Source organism: Thalassophryne amazonica, chromosome 10, assembly GCF_902500255.1.
Source record: "Thalassophryne amazonica chromosome 10, fThaAma1.1, whole genome shotgun sequence".
Taxonomy (NCBI): Eukaryota; Metazoa; Chordata; class Actinopteri; order Batrachoidiformes; family Batrachoididae; genus Thalassophryne; species Thalassophryne amazonica.
In genome coordinates, this window is record NC_047112.1 from 33,641,910 (window position 1) to 33,658,379 (window position 16,470).

Consider the following 16,470-nt stretch of genomic DNA (forward strand, 5'->3'; position numbering starts at 1 on the left):
ACCCCAAGTGCAAACAAGGGAGCAGCCGAAGGGACTTACTTTACTATAATGCACCACGTTGTAAAAATTCTGAGTGATAGATGGTCCAAATGCTCATAGGTCAAGGAAACACAGTATATGATTATACATATCAATTCTGTAATTAATAGGATCAGGCCTTCATAAGTTACAGTGTTGAATGAAAAATGTGAACGATGGGCGCATGCACACAAGCACAGATGAAAGTGTGATCGTATATGCGCTGTCTTGGTGGATATAGAAACTCCAAATATTCTATTTAGTGTGGGTAGGTCAGCAGCATAGCTTTTTTTTTTTTTCTTGCCAAATTCAGGATTAGAAGACAAAAGACATGCTTCAGTGAATATCTCTTAATTTATTTATCTATGTGATCAAGCCACCTGAATGTCTTTATAGAAATTACCGAATAGATTTTGTTTAAATTTTGCTTTATTTTTTAAGTGACATTATTCAAATTACATTTACAGTGTCAGTGTTGCCATCATTTCGTGTTGTCATTTTAATATTCTGTCACATTCAAATGTTTGTCTCAGATGGCATTTGGTGGCATGACTGCTAATTTGGCTGTCACTGTCTTGCACATGTCTTGCTTGTAGTGTCGTGAATGTTAAAGAAGGACCATATCATGCATGTTTGAACAAAAGTCACATGTCACTGCGAGGTGTTCAGCAGTCATTACAAATATACAGTTGTATGCAAAAGTTTGATCACCCCTGATAATTTTCATGATTTTCCTTTATAAATCATTGGTTGTCTGGATCAGAAATTTCAGTTAAATATATCGTATAGCAGGTAAACACACTGATATTTGAGAAGTGAAATTAAGTTTCTAGTATTTACAGAAAGTGTGCAGTAATTATTTAAACAAATTTGGGCAGGTGCATAAATTTGGGCACCCTTGCCATTTTATTGATTTGAATACATTTAGTACTAATTATTGGAACACAAAATTGGTTTGGTAAGCTCATTGACCCTTACCTCCTTACACAGATGAATCCAATCATGAGAAAGGCTATTTAAGGTGGCCATTTGCAAATGTTTCCCCTCATTGCATCTCTTCTAATGAGTGGGAACATGGGAGCCTCTAAACAGCTCTCAAATGACCTGAAAACAAAGATTGTTCAACATCATGGTTCAGGGGAAGGATACCAAAAGCTATTTCAGAGATTTCAGCTGTCAGTTTCCACTGTGAGGAACATAGTGAGGAAATGGAAGACCACAGGCACAGTACTAGTTAAGGCTCGAAGTGGCAGGCCAAGAAAAATCTCAGATAAGCTGAAGTGAAGGATGGTGAGAACAGCCATAGTCAACCCACAGACCTGCTCCAAAGACCTACAATGTGATCTTGCTGCGGATAGTCTCTCTGCATCGTTGAACTATACAGCGCACTTTGCACAAGGAGATGCTGTAATTCAGAGGAAGCCTTTTTCTGCATACACGCCACAAACAGAGTCGCTTGAGGTATGCGAAAGCACATTTGGACAAGCCAGCTTCATTTTGGAATAAGGTGCTGTGGATTGATGAAACTTAAATTGAGTTATTTGGAGATAACAAGGGGCGGTATGCATGGCCGAAAAAGAACACAGCATTCCAAGAAAAACGCTTGCTACGTACAGTAAAATTTGGAGGTGGTTCCATCATGCTGTGTGGCCAGTGCAGGTCCTGGGAATCTTGTTAAAGTTGAGGGTCAAATGGATTCCAGTCAATATCAGCAGATTCTTGAGAACAATGTTCATAAATCAGTGACAAAGTTGAAGTTGTGCCGGGGCTGGATCTTTCAACAAGACAATGACCCACTGCTCAAAATCTACAACCCCTGGCAAAAATTATGGAATCACCAGCCTCGGAGGATGTTCATTCAGTTGTTTAATTTTGTAGAAAAAAAGCAGATCACAGACAGGACACAAAACTAAAGTCATTTCAAATGGCAACTTTCTGGCTTTAAGAAACACTATAAGAAATCAAGAAAAAAGATTGTGGCAGTCAGTAACGGTTACTTTTTTAGACCAAGCAGAGGAAAAAAATATGGAATCACTCAATTCTGAGGAAAAAATTATGGAATCACCCTGTAAATTTTCATCCATCCAAAACTAACACCTGCATCATATCAGATCTGCTCGTTAGTCTGCATCTAAAAAGGAGTGAACACACCTTGGAGAGCTGTTGCACCAAGTGGACTGACATGAATCATGGCTCCAACACGAGAGATGTCAATTGAAACAAAGGAGAGGATTATCAAACAAAGAGTAAATCATCACGCAATGTTGCAAAAGATGTTGGTTGTTCACAGTCAGCTGTGTCTAAACTCTGGACCAAATACAAACAACATGGGAAGGTTGTTAAAGGCAAACATACTGGTAGACCAAGGAAGACATCAAAGCATCAAGACAGAAAACTTAAAGCAATATGTCTCAAAAATCGAAAAATGTACAACAAAACAAATGAGGAACGAATGGGAGGAAACTGGAGTCAACGTCTGTGACCAAACTGTAAGAAACCGCCTAAAGGAAATGGGATTTACATACAGAAAAGCTAAACGAAAGGCATCATTAACACCTAAACAGAAAAAAACAAGGTTACAATGGGCTAAGGAAAAGCAATTGTGGACTGTGGATGACTGGATGAAAGTCATATTCAGTGATGAATCTCGAATCTGCATTGGGCAAGCTGATGATGCTGGAACTTTTGTTTGGTGCCGTTCCAATGAGATTTATAAAGATGACTGCCTGAAGAGAACATGTAAATTTCCACAGTCATTGATGATATGGGGCTGCATGTCAGGTAAAGGCACTGGGGAGATGGCTGTCATTACATCGTCAATAAATGCACAAGTTTATGTTGATATTTTGGACAATTGAAAGGATGTTTGGGGATGATGAAATCATTTTTCAAGATGATAATGCATCTTGCCATAGAGCAAAAACTGCAAAAACATTCCTTGCAAAAAGACACATAGGGTCAATGTCATGGCATAGGGTCAATGTCAATGAGCAGATCTGATTTGATGCAGGTGTTAATTTGGGGGATGAAAATTTACAGGGTGATTCCATAATTTTTTCCTCAGAATTGAGTGATTCCATATTTTTTTCCTTTGCTTGGTCTAAAAAAGTAACAGTTACTGACTGCCACAATCTTTTTTTCTTGATTTCTTATAGTGTTTCTTAAAGCCAGAAAGTTGCCATTTGAAATGACTTTAGTTTTGTGTCATGTCTGTGAGCTGCTTTTTTTCTACAAAATTAAACAACTGAATGAACATCCTCTGAGGCCGGTGATTCCATACTTTTTGCCAGGGGTTGTAGTAAGGCATTCATGCAGAGGAACAAGTACAATGTTCTGGAATGGTCGTTGCAGTCTCCAGACCTGAATATTATTGAAAATATTAAATTGAAAATATTATTGAAAATCTGTGGTGTGACTGAACTGGAGATGTTTCGTAAAGAAGAATGGTCCAAATACCTTCAACCAGAATCCAGACTCTCATTGGAAGCTATAGGAAGTGTTTAGAGGCTGTTATTTCTGCAAAAGGAGGATCTACTAAATATTGATCTTTTTTTCTGTTGGGGTGCCCAAATTTATGCACCTGCCTAATTTTTTTTAAAGAATTATTGCACACTTTCTGTAAATCCTATAAACTTCATTTCACTTCTCAGATATCAGTGTTTGTCTGCTATGTGATATATTTAACTGAAATTGCTGATCCAAACAACCAATGATAAAGGAAAATCATCAAAATTATCAGGGGTGCCCAAACTTTTATGTACAACTGTAATTAATTGGCACCAATATTACACATCAGGAGACTGTTGCTTTCTTTTTGTCAGTCCCCCTCCTGATCTGAAATGGCTGTCATGTCTGCACGACAGGCAGGTAAACTGACAAGATAACAGTTCAAAAGCTTCTCGCACATAGCAAAGGATTCTTGCTTTTTGGATGGTTTATTTTCTTTGAAAGTTCTTTCTCATCTTTGCTGTCTACATAAAAGTGCACAGAATTGTTTTTTTTCTGTTCCTTGTCTTTGCATTTGTGCTTTTCACTCTTATTTGTATTATCTTTTTTCCTCTACCTCTTATTTCCATTATATCTCTGCCCTGGTGTTTTGGATTTTTTTTTTTCTTGTCCTTTGAGGCACCAACTGGCATATGTAAATTATTTTAAGTACTGTTCCTCTCACATATGCTTTTATACATTTTTGTTTTACTTCTTGCATAGCAATTTTGATGCCTGTCTCCAAATTCTATGTTATTTAACCATCAGCAGAGTAGTTCTTATTTCTCTGCAATTTGTTTTTCTCAAGCGAGGCATAGATTGAAGATTTGCAGTTGTAAATTGCTATTTGAAGCAGCTCTGTTATCTGTCCTTTCGTCTTCATCTCCCTGCTAAAGGCGTAGTGTTTGTTGCTGACTCTCCTCTCCCTCCAGGGAATCTCCCCCGAAGTGGAGTTTGCGGTGACATCCGTCATCGAACAGAATGACGGGAAAGACAGCTGCTCCGCCTCACCTGTAAGTGTGCCACGTGCTCATAAGCACCACCTTTATTTGCTCTTGGTGTAAACAGTGTTTTTTATTAGTTTGTTGGTCAGTCCAGCTAAGCTTTCCTGTGTTCTCATAACAGTAATAATTAACCTGTCAAGGGCTTTAATGGTTGGAATCACTATTTCCACCATACATATGGAAATAAGCCTACTTTTTTATTGTTGCCATGGCTACTGCATCTATCTGTCCATAGTAGCAGTGTTTCAAGGGTATCTGTTCTCTCTGTATGAATGTAATTATGGGCAAAGAGATCTGTGATACTGATAGTGAGCATTCACATATCCTGTTGTTTGGGAATTTCCACTATTTTATATATATATATATATATATTTTTTTTTTTTTTTTTTTTTTTTTACATTTTGTTTTTAGGCTCAGTCTTCTCTTCAGCTGTGCCCTTGTGTATAATAAAGGGCAACTGACTTCTCAGCTTCATATCACAAAAAAGGAATGTGGTTGTTCTTCTGCATTCTCTTTGTTTCACCCCATCTGTTTTTTTGACATGTCCCTGTCTTCAGTACAATGTAACCGCATAGCTTCCCTTTCACCACATAAGTGAAAGGGAAGGAAAACCACTAAGCTGTTCTTGAACAAGGTCCAAATCCCAAAGATGCTCCTGATGTGCAGTTGAGTGCTGTGCATGGCAACAGGCTGACATTGATTTGTGTGTGTGAATGGTTGCATGTGAGGCATCATAAATGAGTGGAAAAACACAACAAATACCCCTATCAGTTGGGTACGGAGGGTGCCTGATTGGTTTGATAAATGTGAAAATTATTTGTAAGTCAAACGCTATGGCTTTTGCAGTCACCAGATCACACCCCAGTTGAACACCTGTGGGAGATTTTGGAGGGACAGACCGTGCTCTCGTGCGTGCAGGTGTGAATGTGTTCGTTTGTCTTTATGTGACCCTGCGACAGACTGGCTCCCTGTCCAGTGTGTACTCATGCCATACGATTGCTGGGATGAGCTCCATCACACACATGGACTGAGGGATTCTCTGGAAGTACTCCTTGATGCACACAGCCAACGGTGTTCCTCTGCTTGCTGGAATGGCCACCTCTCCATCCACGAATTGCTGAGGATAAAACGATAAAGTAATAAACATATTCTCATTGTGGTCCAGATCATGCGGACAGGAGTCCTGCATCCCGATGCGCCTGTGTGCACAGCAGGTCAGAGCCGGGCCAGCAGCATAAAATTTCTATTGTGCTCCTCAATAAAAAAATAAATCAAAAGGATGAGTCCAGATTGCATGGACGGGATTCCTGCAGCCTGCTGCATCTGTGTGCACGGCAGACAGATGTGTGCTGGACTCCCGTAGTTATGCTGCTATAGACTTAGACTGCTGGGGGGTTCCCATGATGCACTGAGTGTTTCTTTCTCTTTTGCTCTGTATGCACCACTCTGCATTTAATCATTAGTGATTGATCTCTGCTCCCCTCCACAGCATGTCTTTTTCCTGGTTCTCTCCCTCAGCCCCAACCAGTCCCAACAGAAGACTGCCCCTCCCTGAGCCTGGTTCTGCTGGAGGTTTCTTCCTGTTAAAAGGGAGTTTTTCCTTCCCACTGTCGCCAAGTGCTTGCTCACAGGGGGTCGTTTTGACCGTTGGGGTTTTTACGTAATTATTGTATGGCCTTGCCTTACAATATAAAGCGCTTTGGGGCAACTGTTTGTTGTGATTTGGCGCTATATAAATAAAATTGATTGATTGATTGATTGACTCACTCGGTCGCTTCAAGAGGCGCTGGTCCTCCCCGATCATCTCTGTTATTTTGTTGTGCTCCCGGGGCAGGTCCTGCGTGTCTCCCACAAGGAATGCAAGATCCTCATTTTTGTCTCCAATCACTTGCCATGCAGTTTCATCCATCGCCAACTCCTCACACAGTTGTCTCACATTTCTTGCATGTTCTGAGTCACAAAGACTACATCCAGTTGGGTTTGTAATGCCCGCATGACTATTTGGCAAGGAACTTTGTTGAGCAATTTTTTTTGAACAGTTGAAAAATCAAGTGATACTCGAACGATGCCTTGCATCTCAAGTGAGGAGATGGTGAACCCCCCACGAACATTGCATGAAATCCTTCACCAGTGGCGTTTGCTAGCGGTCGCAGCCCAGTGAGATACCCTTAGTGTTTAGCACTGTTGCCTCACAGGAAGAATGTCCTGAAATTGCTTCCCACCTGGTCCTTTCTGTGTGGAGCTTGCATCTTCTCCTGTGTTTGTATGGTTTCCTTCTGGGTTCTCCAGCTTCCTCTCACTTCAGGTGAATTGAAGCCTTTTAATTGACTGTAGATGTGAGTGCGAATGAGTTTGTCTGTCCATACGTGGCTCTGTGATAGACTGGCGTCTTGTTTAGGGTGTACCCCGCCTCTCACCCTGTGACTGTTGGGATAGGCTCTAGCCCCCTTGTGGCTCTTGATTGGAGTAAGCGGGTTTTGAAAATGAATGAATGTTGCATCCCTCCAGTATACGAGTAGTTTGCAAGACTTGTCAAATCAGTGCCAAGGTATATTGAAGCTGTTGTGTGTTTGTTATGTTCTTTTTCCTCCATGAATTTGTCACGCGTGTGTGTCGTGCGCTGTGTGGACAGATTGATAATGTGATGGTGCAATTTATTGCTCCAATTTTCGACCTAACAAAAGGCTATTGCTCAATAATCAGAAAGAATAAAAGTCTTTTAGCAAAGTTGTGTTTGGAGTAATATGATTACACAGCGGTTGATGCGTTTGGTCAAATACACCGGCATGTATTTCCCAGGTGCAGTAACCTAAGATAAGCTGTTTGTTTAAATGGGATATCATTGACAGCAAAGCAGATTGTCAGTATGTTGTCCTAACCCTGAGGGGGACGTCTGGATCAAAGCACCGCTGTGGCTGTCAGACAGGAGAATTTCTCCATTTTCTCTGTCTAATGGCTCCTCAGCATCGGCATCTCCCTGTCTGACTATCCACGCCAAGCTGACAAACCCCGTCCTGCTTTAACAGACAAGAATGATAGCAGCTTCTGTAAAGTTCTTTCTCCCTTGATCCTTCTTTATTTTCATATGGCATAATGTTTTGTTTTTTCTTCTTCATGATTTCTCTCTTAAAATGGCTGTTTTAATCCCAAATTGATGAATAATTTCTGTTTTAGGTGAGACTGGTATACATTTTTTCCAGTTAGCTTTGTTGCAGTTTATTTATCATACCATATGAAACAGTGAATGTGACTGTCTGTTGTTCTTTGACCAAATCAGAACCAACAGAAGAGCCATGGGTCGGCTATCGGTTCTCAAATGGCATCATCCATGAGGATTTATTCATTACTTAGTTTGTCTTAAAATAGTTTAATATTGTGTGATTTTTCTAATTAGCATTTAAATTATCTTTGTTTTACAGTCAGGTTATGCGTCTTTATCACATTAGACTGGAGATGGTCATCGAATGCAATTAACATTTTATCTTAACTTATTTATCCCCAGCTGGCATTACCTGCAGGAAGTGGGATATTACATCTGACAATGACTTTAGTGGCTATTATAGTTATTGAAGTAATTTTGCAGAGGTTGTCTACAAGGCGGTGCAGAGCTGCTGTTGTAAGACTTAAGATGAATGATTTAGTTAAGGGTTTAATGGCTTCATCCAGGGAGAACAAGTCTGAGATTAAGCAGCTGTCTTCAAGGATAAGTTCACTTTTTTACAACTTAGCCATATTAAAATATTATTAGCAGTTGGGCTGCTGTGGACTATACTCACCTTTGAGGATTGCTTCATTTGTGAGAAATCCTTTTTTTTTTTTAAATCAGCTTTGAAAGTCAGTGATTGTGAGAATCAATCCAGGAGTCATCCTGGAGTTAAAAAAAAAAAATCCCACATACGCTCAAAATAGGAAGTGATGCAAACAACCTAATTTTTTTAAAAAATAGCAAATGTCTAAAGAAATATGATCTGTTTGGCATATTTTTCCCTACTTATCAGGTTTATATCAACCTATCTGTGTTGGTAGATAACTCCAGTTATGGCAACTGTGCCACATATTAAATTGTTCTTATATTAATTTACACTGCATTAATTCCAATATGTATTTCTAGTAATATTTATAAGTGTTCATAAAATACAATAAATAATTGACTGTGTAGTAAATGGTTCTGAAAGAAACATGAATTGAAAGTTCTGCCTCTAAGTTCTTTATTAGTATCCATGTATTTCCATTATTATCATTTTGTCAAAGATATTAAGTAACTCACTCAAAGACAAATTCTCCATGGTACCCATAGGTTTTCTGAAGAGCAGGTTTGATGTTCAAATGGTGCTGTTCCACATGTGCTAACCACAAGTGCCTAATGCCATTTAACTCCCAGCCAACCCACAAACTGGTAAAGAGGTGGAACATGAGCAAGAACACTGACCTGGGCAGAAACACATGAAGTTCAAATAAGCTAGAGTTAACAGACTAATTTTGATTTGGGTGTTTGATTAATGCATAATTTGTGGACTGGGTAGTGACTTTTATATCTGATAGCTTGGATGTGGGTGTTTAAAAAAAACTATAGCCAGCATTTTGGCTCAGTGATTGTTTCACTATCAGTGAAGCTAGGGTCACCAAGCTACCAATAGCTGCTAGTTAGTACTGTTTATGCTAACTGTGTTTTAGAACCCCCACAAACACGCAGTCTGTGTGAGAGATTCTAGACATGGTCAAGTTAGCTAGCAGCTAGCTAGTAGCCACTGCTAGAGGTGCCGTGGGGTCTGGTCTTCTCTCACCGGTGCACAGTTGTCACTCAAAGTAACCACGCCCCCAATTATTCATAACTTGATAGGTTCAGATGTCTTAAACTAATGAGTTATTTAAGAAAAACTAGCTTGCCGAGATCAAAGATTGTTTTTTTTTTTATTATTATTAAATTTTTTTTTGTACCATTCTGTAAATGTTTTTTTTTTTTCAGCTGTAAAATGAGGCTTTTAACATGGGGGTCCGTGTTAAATGCAAGATTTGGCATTTTTGTGTTGGCTTCATTTTTCTGCAACGGAGGTTACTGCCAAATTTTAATCATGCAAAGGTCGACAAACAGTGAACATGCTCTGTAAAAGCTAAGGTAGCTGATGATGTACTGCAGATAAATTGAAACACTTGTGTATGAAGAGTGTGTAGTGTTACACATTAGAAAAACATTAACGTTTGTCCTTGAACTTCAGACTCACCAGATTTCTGCAGCGAAGACGCCTCTACCTGCATCCAAACAGAACCCAGCAAAAATGACTTCACCCTCTAAAGCACTTCATCAGTTGCCATCCTGGTACTATTTTTCTACAAAAGACGATGGGAACTGTGGCTGTGTGAAAGGTGGGAATGAAACTTTAGATGGTGAGGCCAGAAAGCAGTCATCACCTTCAGTCAGACTCCCTCCTTCTTCACACTCATCTGGTCACAAGAGCAGGACAAATAAGAAGAAAAAACCACAGCCTACAGAGTCTGGTTATCAGCAACCCACAGTTTCTTCCACAGCTCGTGCCCTGTCCCCATACACTCACCGTAAGATGTGTGAGCTTTCTGAGGATGCCATGCAAAGACTCAGCCACCTCCAGCTGGGACCTCACCACTTCAAGAAGGAAGTGCTCAGTCTGCCACCATTTTTGGTTTGTACCCTTGGAGAAGCCCTCCAAACTGACAGCAGTTGATGAGTGGATAATTGTCCACTCATGTTCATAAGTACTTGGCTAGTGACACATTTGTAATCTTGCCTCAGTATACCACCACAATGGAGCTGAAGTAATAAAACAATCAAGATGTGTTTGGGGAGACATTCAACTTTAGTTCAAGGGGTGTCACAAAAATATTTCATCAACCATTTATGAATTACAGCTATTTTGTATGCACAGGCCCTTCATTTTAGGGGCCATATGTAATTGAACAAACTAAATATAACAGTCATGTTTAATGCAATCTATCGCAGACAGTTTTCTTTTGACAAGTCAGGGGATGGATACATGAACATTTCCAAGTCGCTGAATATCTTGTTTTGAACTTTATTTGCATCCACTATAAAGAAATACAAGCTGTATGGTATAGTACCCTGTGATAAGTCTGTCTGAAGTAGACATTCTCAGAAACTACAAGCAGACTAGTGAGGGAAACCAGAGAGCATGAGGTGGGATACACCCTGAACAGGACACCAATCTGTCAGTGGGCCACATATATAGACAAATGCATTCACACCCCACACGCACACCTACAGACAGTTTAAAGTTTCCAACCCACCTAACCTACATGTCTTTGGATGTTGGAGGAAACCCATGCAAACACAGGGAGAACATGCAAACTCCACACAGAAAGGCCACAGGTAGGAATCGATCCCAAGACCTTTTTGCTGTGAGGCAGCAGTGCTAACCACTAAGCCACCGTGCTGCCACTATGTATACAATGTGATTATTTTGATTAAACCATTTAAATAAAAGCTAACAGTGTATACTACAAGCACATCTTGACTGTTTTGTTTTGTCATCATTATGGTGATGTACAGAGACAAATTAAAATTATAAATTGTGTCAATGTTGAACTGGTTATGGACCTGACAGGCTAAATGTACGTTAACATGTTTTTATTATTATTTCACTGTTATGGCAACAGAACATTCTTCATCAGTACAGTCAGAGATTCGCAGTTAAAACATCAGTAAATTTATGGTCACAGTGGCTTGAGGAATATTCAGATAAAAATATAGAACTGATAGAACTGATTGAACTGCAGTTCTTTGCTGCCCCTGTTAAATGCCAAAAAATGCACTCTTGTAGTATTGTTAAAAGGAGTGATTGTGTGCTGATGATTAGGTGAGATTTGTCACTTGTCATCTCACACATGAATGGAATTCACGAGGCCACAGTGGGCATTTTATTAAAGAGGAGCAAATGGTTTTTCCACAGTAGTTTTCCTGTGGGAATGTTCTGGCAACAATTAACTCTGGTAATTGAGTGTCAAACTGCAATTAACAAATAGATACTTAATGAAGTAGCTTAGACCCTCTGTGAACGAGTTATCAGTGCATGTTGGAGCCCTAGTGTTTGAGTTGTGTGGAAGAGGGCCTCACTTTACTACAGATAAAACAATTCATTTGTGATTGCCATTGGTTCCAAGTTCGTTTGTTTTTTCCCCCCACTCTTCATTGAGATGATGAAAAAATTGCATACCTGTGACACTTTTTTATTTTATTTTACCTTTACTTACCACAGACTAAATGAAATGAGTGAATGTGATTAGTGTGTGCCTTTATTAATTCAATTTCAGTAAATATAACAAACAAAATGTGTGCCTATTTTTTAATCTTTTTAAATGGGAGATGTTGATAATGTTTTATAATGGCCATATCACTTTTTATCTGATTTTTACACTAAAATACAATTGGGTTTTTTATGTAAAAACTTTCAAAAACCCACAGTTCTCATGCATGCTAAACCTCTCCTGCTCTAAGTAAATATTTAGTGCGACATTGCTTATTTTAGGAGCCCATATCTGACTCCTACTTTCTCTGTCAGATGCACCCACTGAGCTAGTTTGTCCTCCTCTTTGCGGCATGCCAGTCGTGAGCAGAGCTAATTTAAAAATTAGCTTTGATAACTGCTAATGCCCCAAGTAAAGGAGTTCAAGTACCTCAGGGTCTTGCTCACGAGTGGGGGAACAGTGGAGCGTGAGATTGGCTGGAGAATCGGTGCAGCGGGGGCGGCGTTGCATTCGCTTTACCGTACTGTTGTGATGAAAAGGGAGCTGAGCTAAAATGCGAAGCTCTCAATCTGCTGGTCAGTCTTTGTTTCTACTCTCACTTATGGTCATGAGGGTTGGGTCATGAACAAAAGATCTAGATCGCAGCTACACAGCTAAGTGGCTGAAATTGGTTTCCTCAGGAGGGTGGCTGGTGTCTCCCTCAGAGATGGGGTGAGAAGCTCGGTCATCTGTGGGGAGCTCGGAGTAGAGCCGCTTCTGCTTTGCGTTGAAAGGAACCAGCTGAGGTGGTTCGGGCATGCCCATCTGGGAGGAGACCCCGGGGAAGACCCAGGACTAGGTGGAGAGATTATATCTCCACACTGGAACACCTCAGGATCCCCTAGGCAGAGGTGGTTAATGCGGCCAAGGAAAGGGACGTTTGGGTTCCCCTGCTAGAGCTGTTGCCCCCGAGACCCGATCCTGGATAAGCAGTTGAGAATGAGTGAGTGAACTGCTAATCTACTAACTGAAAAGTTAGCTGTGATAACACAAAAACTCTTTAAACATTTAGCTACAGCTACCGCTAACTGCTAGCTTTTATTATATGAATTTAGTTTTGGCTTGGGTTGTTTTTTGTTTTTTCTCTGAAACCCAGAAAAACAGACATAAAGCGTAAATTTTAATAAATTGTAGCTTAAACCCAAGAGATTACAAAAAAGATTTAGCATGTCATAATCACATGATTATGATCAAGAGGTCCATAAATGATTAAATGAACAAATGAATTTAAATAGTTTGCATTCAACATATCGTTTATTCACAGTACAGAAGTATTTAATAAATTCCACAAAAATCAAAACATGAATTATTTTAATAATGTAATTCTTTTATTCGTGTTGACCTCCTGCTCCTTGATCTCCTTGAGCTGATGTCAGTTTTGCTTATTGGATATAATCTCCAACAGGAACAAATGTGGTATTTTAGGGTTTGCAAACATTTTTATTCAATGAAACTTGAAGTTTAGCTATTAGCTGAACTCTGCCCACCACTATGACAGAAATGGGTTGCTTCCTGGACACATCACCTGTTGTCTTGTAGTAACAGTATAATATGGCCCCTTAAAGTTAGACAAAAAACATGAAGTCATGTTGAAGAGGAGACACTGCTAACTTGAGCTACTGCAGTGCACCATGGATAATATTTTGTCTGCGGTGTGCTGTTCTAGGTTCCTCACTGCCATAGTGCCTCTTGTTTGGGAACTCCTTCTTGCCACCATCTGTTGTCTCATCAGAACAGTCGTGTGCATCGTCGCTGCGTCAGGTTTGCATCTGATCACACGGGTAGGCCTCGTAACTCACACGCGTAACCCAACACACATACTTTTGTGCATCAAAGCTGAGATTTGAATTCTTTGCATTCTGGGTGTTTACTGTTCACTTTCATGCTGCCTCATAATTTATGAACAAGTTTGTTTTGTTTAGAGAATAAATAGAATTTACTATGTTTTTAAAACTCTTATCTTGTCTCATATTCTTTTCTCCTGTGTAGTTACAGACCAAGTACAGCCAAAGGGAGCTAGAGCAGCACTCAGAGTGAAACCCTTTGCCTAAAAAATAAAAAAAAATTGACCATGAAATTATATTATTGATTATTTAAATGAATTTGTTGAAGATATCAATTCAGATGTGATTTAGCTTTAGTTTATGAGTGATTATGTTGGCTCTTTGTTTCACTGATCACTCTTTTTGAAACTCAATGATTGCTTTGTTTTATTTCATTATCTAAGTTTCCCACAGGTTTTTGCATACCACTTAAATTGCAAGTGGTAAACATCCCAAACATGAAGGACATGTTGTGATGGGTGCATAATCTTAAACCTTTGTCATTCTTTAGCAGAGCTGCAGTTCTTTACAGGTGAAAAGAAATATTGACTAAGCTCTAATTTAAATCCAGAATATTATTCTTCTCAACATAAGTGCCATTGGAAAAAAATTGCAGTTTAATTTTTGTTTTGTACAATATTGATATATTTATGATGACTTGACATTATTTTATTCAGATGCTAATATTGTGAGATTTTATGCTGCCCATTTCTTACTTTCTCTTACGTGATCTTGCAGGCAACATAATGTTTTAAAAAGTCTTTTATTAACTTACAGCTGTATTGCCTAATAGTAATTAATGATAACAACATTTATTTATATAGCACTATGAATCATATATTAAAAAATAGAACAAAGAAGGAAATAAATACCAGTCATATAAATCACATTGAGTATGCAGAATTTATAAATTATCAAATTTATAAAATACAAATTAAAACTTTAAGATGGAAAAATTACTGGCCATGACACGCCTATGACATTTAGGTGGAGTCGGGTTCTGTAAGGCCCCACTTGTCCCCAGAGACATTATACAGTACTGAAGCCTGAGTCAACAAGCAAGGTTGGAAACAGTATGCATTCTAAGATTTGTTACTTTGCTAACAGAGCTGCCCATCACATCAGCAGACCGGACAGTGGTGCTGCAGCCTGGAGCTAGTGTGGAACAGTACAAATTATAAAACCTTAATTCTAATTTTACACTAACAGGAACATTCAGTGAGTTTCTACCTGTGACACAGCCTAACAGTTCAGTCCTAAGCATAAACTGTGTAGATCTGTGTAGGTATGCTTCAGTTCCACACATTGGTGACTCTTTCAAATCAGCCACGAATGTATCTTTATCCCACTCTGAAAGGAATAATGATGTCTGCTTCTCTTCTGTTAAGCATCAGTCTTCCATGTCCACAAAGTGTTTGTTGTCCTTTTGGTGGTACATTACCAAATCCTGAGCTGAGTAGCTGATGATCTGTACTCGGAAATGCACTCGGCTGAATCACAATCAAGTTGACCAACTGTGGTGCACGAGGTGAAAAATGAAGTTCCTCAGATGAAGATGAAAATACTTCTAAAACAATCTATGGTATCCAGAGCTCAATGCCTGAAAATATTTTTGAAGTAACTGTCTTCATTGCAAAATTACAGCGCATTGAACTAAACATTATATTCTGAAATTGGCTATGTACATGCTATTGTAATAGCTCTGTTGTACGTGATTATATTATCAGTTTTTAGGTTGTGATTGTATTGTTAGGGATACATGTGACCATAGTTCTTGGTATGGAATGCAATCAGTATATAAGGAATTATTCATGATTTCACATGGAAACGGCTCAAAATGTATTTTTTATATGATCAAAAATAGAACACGACATCACTTCTGGAAAAAGTAACTTTATTGCTTAACTTGAAACATCCATCCCCAAAGTGGGAATACACATAGTATAATACATATATCAAAAGAACTTCTGTCAAAATTGTTTAATGCGACCTCTGCTACCATATAACAGAACTGAAGTTATCTATGTACGGACACTACACAAAAAAATGTAATTATTCAAAATCATGCTTTATTTTTTTATTTGTGTATTACTAAATTTATTTGCTGAAATATCAGTGGTTTGCTGTTTACTATCCTGATTTTAGCACAATACATGATACTATGTATGGACACTACACTATGTTCGGACACTACGGTTTCCAACTGTTAGTGCCCAAATGTTCTCTTCAAATGAGAATTGAAAAACAATTTTTCTGTTATGAATACAGACTAAGCTAGACTACTGTTACATACCATTTGATCCACTGACATCCTTTGGGTAGAGGATTCTCCAGGGCTATGTACGGACACTACAGGATTTTGGTGAACAAAAGGTGTGGTCACAAAACTCGAATTTTTGGGAAAACAAACAATCCAAATTCAATGATATTCAACATACTGTTAATACAACTGTAACTCCTCAATATAAATGAACATATTTTATTATTTCAAGGCCTTTACAAGTGCTTACAAAACGAAAAATTTTAACACCGCAGGTTTATCTGAAAAAAACAAAGTCTGAAATTAAATATTCTTTTATGTTCATATAGATATGTCATCATGGTTCAGATTAGTTGCTGTGCCTTCCTGAACCTGAAAAAGTAATTACAAAAATGAAATATCAAGTAATGCTGTATCAATTGAATTGAATATTTTGCATGCACCAGCATAACGGTAAAATTCCCCAAATTAGAATCGCTGTCACTCGAAAAAAGTTTTCATCCAATCTCTATCAAATTTGGAAGTTAAGGGCATCTTTTGGCAACAATGGAAATGACAACAAACGCCATACTTTTGAACACAGTTTATTGTAGATTGGGCTATA

General features: G+C 38.7%; 1 protein-coding gene across 1 annotated transcript in view; it reads left to right on the top strand.

Moving 5' to 3' along the window:
- The window catches only part of spata6 (spermatogenesis associated 6), a 34,819-nt gene that overhangs the window by 8,353 nt on the left and 9,996 nt on the right, over positions 1 to 16,470 (top strand). Inside the window, exons 6-8 of the mRNA XM_034179727.1 lie at positions 4,437 to 4,517; positions 9,725 to 10,165; positions 13,450 to 13,564. Coding sequence (XP_034035618.1) covers positions 4,437 to 4,517; positions 9,725 to 10,165; positions 13,450 to 13,564 — 637 coding nt within the window. The remainder of the gene's footprint in view (positions 1 to 4,436; positions 4,518 to 9,724; positions 10,166 to 13,449; positions 13,565 to 16,470) is intronic.